Source organism: Anopheles aquasalis, chromosome 2, assembly GCF_943734665.1.
Source record: "Anopheles aquasalis chromosome 2, idAnoAquaMG_Q_19, whole genome shotgun sequence".
Taxonomy (NCBI): Eukaryota; Metazoa; Arthropoda; class Insecta; order Diptera; family Culicidae; genus Anopheles; species Anopheles aquasalis.
The window spans coordinates 620,001-623,645 of NC_064877.1; the positions used below are offsets into that span (position 1 = coordinate 620,001).

At 39.4% G+C, this 3,645-nt stretch overlaps 1 protein-coding gene across 3 annotated transcripts in view; it reads left to right on the forward strand.

Moving 5' to 3' along the window:
* The window catches only part of LOC126581535 (dnaJ homolog subfamily C member 16-like), a 1,489-nt gene extending 877 nt beyond the window's left edge, over positions 1-612 (forward strand). For all 3 annotated transcript variants that reach the window (XM_050245250.1, XM_050245251.1, XM_050245249.1), the window contains 2 exons: positions 14-145; positions 210-612. In XM_050245250.1, the coding sequence (XP_050101207.1) occupies positions 14-145; positions 210-494 (417 nt within the window). In that variant the 3' untranslated portion in view covers positions 495-612. The remainder of the gene's footprint in view (positions 1-13; positions 146-209) is intronic.
* The last annotated feature ends 3,033 nt before the right edge of the window (positions 613-3,645 follow it).

Sequence of the window (3,645 nt, forward strand, 5' to 3'; positions counted from 1 at the left end):
AAAACACTTTTAGGCGGAGCAGCGGTTCGTCGAGATCAAGCAGGCATACGAGCTACTTTCCGACTCGGAGCGTCGTAAGGCATACGTCGTACATAACGAACGAGGATGCAATCGTGAACAGGGAGCGGTCAGATTACACCACACGGTCGGTTCCAAGATCCGTTCGAACACTTTTACGAACTGCACATAACTTTAACTTCCACGACCAGGACATTAGCCTGTACCATCGGCTGTCGATCACCGCCAAGTACTACGAGAGCAACATCCTGCCCAAAAGCCGCCAAACTCCGCAAATACTGCTGTTTTACGCCGACTGGTGCTTCGACTGTATGAAAGCGGCCAACTCGTTCACGAAGATGATCGACACCGTACGCTCGAACGATCAATGCGGGTCACGAGGAGCAGCTGGTACGCTGGACCGGTGTACACTCACTACCGTGCATTGTCATGGTCCTCGACGGCCACAACTATATCCACCGCGAGAGCGTCTTTAATGCACAGCATCTGATCGACTTCATCCGGCACCGTTGAGCGTAAATCAGCGCAAATTTAAGGTACCACTCACCAATATGATTTCCATTGTATTGAAAAACTTAAATTTGCGCATGTAATAAATACGTACACTTGTTTTTCTATTAGAATAAAGTATACAATTTATTTCGGCATAACTTTTGTTACATTGTAGTATAGAAGGAACAGCTAAAAGAAACATTTTAATCTAAGATAAAAAGTCCAAATAAAGGTAAACAAGGTATCATACCTGTTGTCTGCAATAATCGCAAATTATGATAGCTTTTAATCAGTGGCGATTAGTGTAATTGATAATCCTCAGCCCTAAAATGCTCCGAACATATAGCACCACTTTTAGACGGACGCCAATTTGCATCTTTTCTACAAAATGTTGTCCATTGTCGGGTTAACTCCACATCTTGCGGAAAAGAATGAAACATAACCACCGTGCCAAGCCTTTTGATATTATTATTGTTATTTTTGCAAAACGGAGCTACGCAAAATCTATAAGGCATCTTAAAACCACCAATGTAGAACAATCAGAGCACTGAAAAACTGGAAAAACTTTAACTTTCTTTACGGATTTCTTACTTCTCAAAGCGAATACCAACGGATTTCTTACTTGTCAAAGCGTATCCAACGCAAACAAAACATAGGCAACGACTGTCAATTTTTTTCATTCATTTTTCTAATTTTCGCGAGCGATTTTTGTTCGGTATGACTTCACCTGTTTCCTATAGGCACTTTGATTAGAACAATGAATGAAAGAAACTCTCAGCTGTGTTGTTGCAAGATTTGGTTTTGTGGACGCTGTAGACGCTATTAACCACAGCGGGGCTGCTCGCTTGGTCCAAAATTAGGAAATGTATCATTTAAACATAATTATAGTCAAATTGCTATGACTTCACCTGTTTCCTTAATACACTTTGGGCGAAACAAAGATCAAACAAAGCGATGCACCATCGGCCGATAACATAACCAGCTGTTATCGCCCAATGAATCTCCCACCCGAATACTGTAATCGAATTTCGGGGACCTCCCTGCGGTCCCCGTCCTGCCGCTTCTTGTAGCGCTAGCGATTTATAAAATTTATCCTTACTACGGGCCCCCCTGAGCTAAGGTATCGGGTGGCTGATAAGGACCGACCTATCGTGATGGCTCCCTGCCGCGCGCGTTTGTTATCAATTCTCCTATCGAAAGGCAGCTCGTGAATAATTTGACGGAGTTTGTGTTATTAAAAGGTATCGTGGTTTGTGCTATAGCTTTAATCATTTATCGATCAAAGCATTGCTTCAATAAAGCGAACAATTTCCATCCTTTTACAGGCCTCGAATGCGTTTCAAATTCACAGCAGAATAATCGGCACGCATAGCGCTACTGTGCTGCAAGAAGCATACATTGAAAACCATCATAACTTGCTCAGAATGCTATTTTATAAAATTCTCTCTCGTCACGGGTCAGTTGATAGTGCATATAAAACATTCCGTGGGATGCAGTTGCATTGAATGTGGTTTGCCATTCAAACATACCTCACGTTTTGTTCTGTCGTTCCCATGCCTCAGTGGAATGCTAGGATAGTAATCTAAAACGAATTGAAAATCTGGTCTGATGCTGTTGGAATTTTGAATCATACGTTCCTGAACAATAATATATTTATTGGCAGTACATTTTTATTAAATTGTTATTATATTAAATTGAAGGTTACAGTGCAACCTTTTCATTACACATGGCTCTATTAAAATTATGAACCTTATGTATAACTCATAGAACATTATCATTATCTTTTGATTGAACAATATCTGCAAACATTTTTGTAAATGAAAGTAAAAACATGTACACAGGTACCAATGTAAAGTGTTTGTTCGTGTAAAGTACCAACATAATCCCCATAGCGTACCATGATTATTGCAGCAGTGCGTAAGAGAGTACCGTTTAAACCCCTTTCTGAGGCACGTGTGATCTCAAGCGTTGCGGTGATTCTAATGTTGTCATGTTTATTGTAGTAGAACCATTTTGCATGCATTGTGCGCCCAGCACATAATCTACATACCGAGCACCCTTGTTCAACGGAGGTGAAACGCAGAATTTCAGTTGGTTGAATTCTGAAATCTTTTCAGTTGGTGAACAGTGCTGCGAGTGTTTAGATGTCTGATTTTATGTTGTTGTTCGTCGATAGCGAACTGCATCTGTGTTCATAGTTTTAAGAAGACAAGCAAGTGAGTGGTCTTAAACGGAAATATTTTTTTTAATTTACTGCATAAGTGTTACATATGCTTGCACAGTTTGAATCATAATAGAAATGTTAACGCGATACTGCTGAGCTTCACATATTACTTGTGTTTGTGGCCTGTACGTAAAAGACACATTAGAAAACACAATGGAAGGTTATTCGTTTGATTTTTTGCTTTTTGCAACGGCCAATGGTGCCACGGTAGAACGGATACCGTGTGTTACGCAATGCGATGTGGGAGATGTGTTCTTTTACACCCATATTTGAATAACAATCAGAATTTCTGATTCATGTTTAGTAGAGATTGATGTCTGTGGAAAGGGAACTTTAAAAAGGGAACCGAACCTTTGAAACATTGAACACACAATCAGCACACCAGGTAGCACTATTGATTTTTCCAAAATCAAAGCTGTGGATAATTGATTTAAATAATTATTGAAAACCTTTTTTTTGTAAAGAAATCCTTTAAGAAGTATAACATCAACATCCTGCCTAGAATAATCTCAACATCCTGCCTAGAATTGAAAAATTGGACAGTCAATAAAAACTCTACGTTGCCACGTGGAATAAACTTATAATCTATCCAAAGAGTACCGATTTGCATATTGCAGAATCAAACATACGGCTCGATCAATCGTTCGGTTGAATTCAAACTTCGTTCGTTCATATATATAAAGTTTGTGAAATAGTAATTACATTTAAAACAGCAAACCATTTTTTATATAACTTTATTTCAGAAAATGAGAGCAAAGAGGTTCAACGAAATCCTGTTTGGAGGAGTACTGTTTTTGATAGCGATAACAAACGTCACTATATCGAGTAGCTTTGATCTACCAGATAGATTTGAAAATGTGGAATCGTCCTCTATTGGCGTGGAAAAAGGCAAGCCATCCGGTATTGCAGCT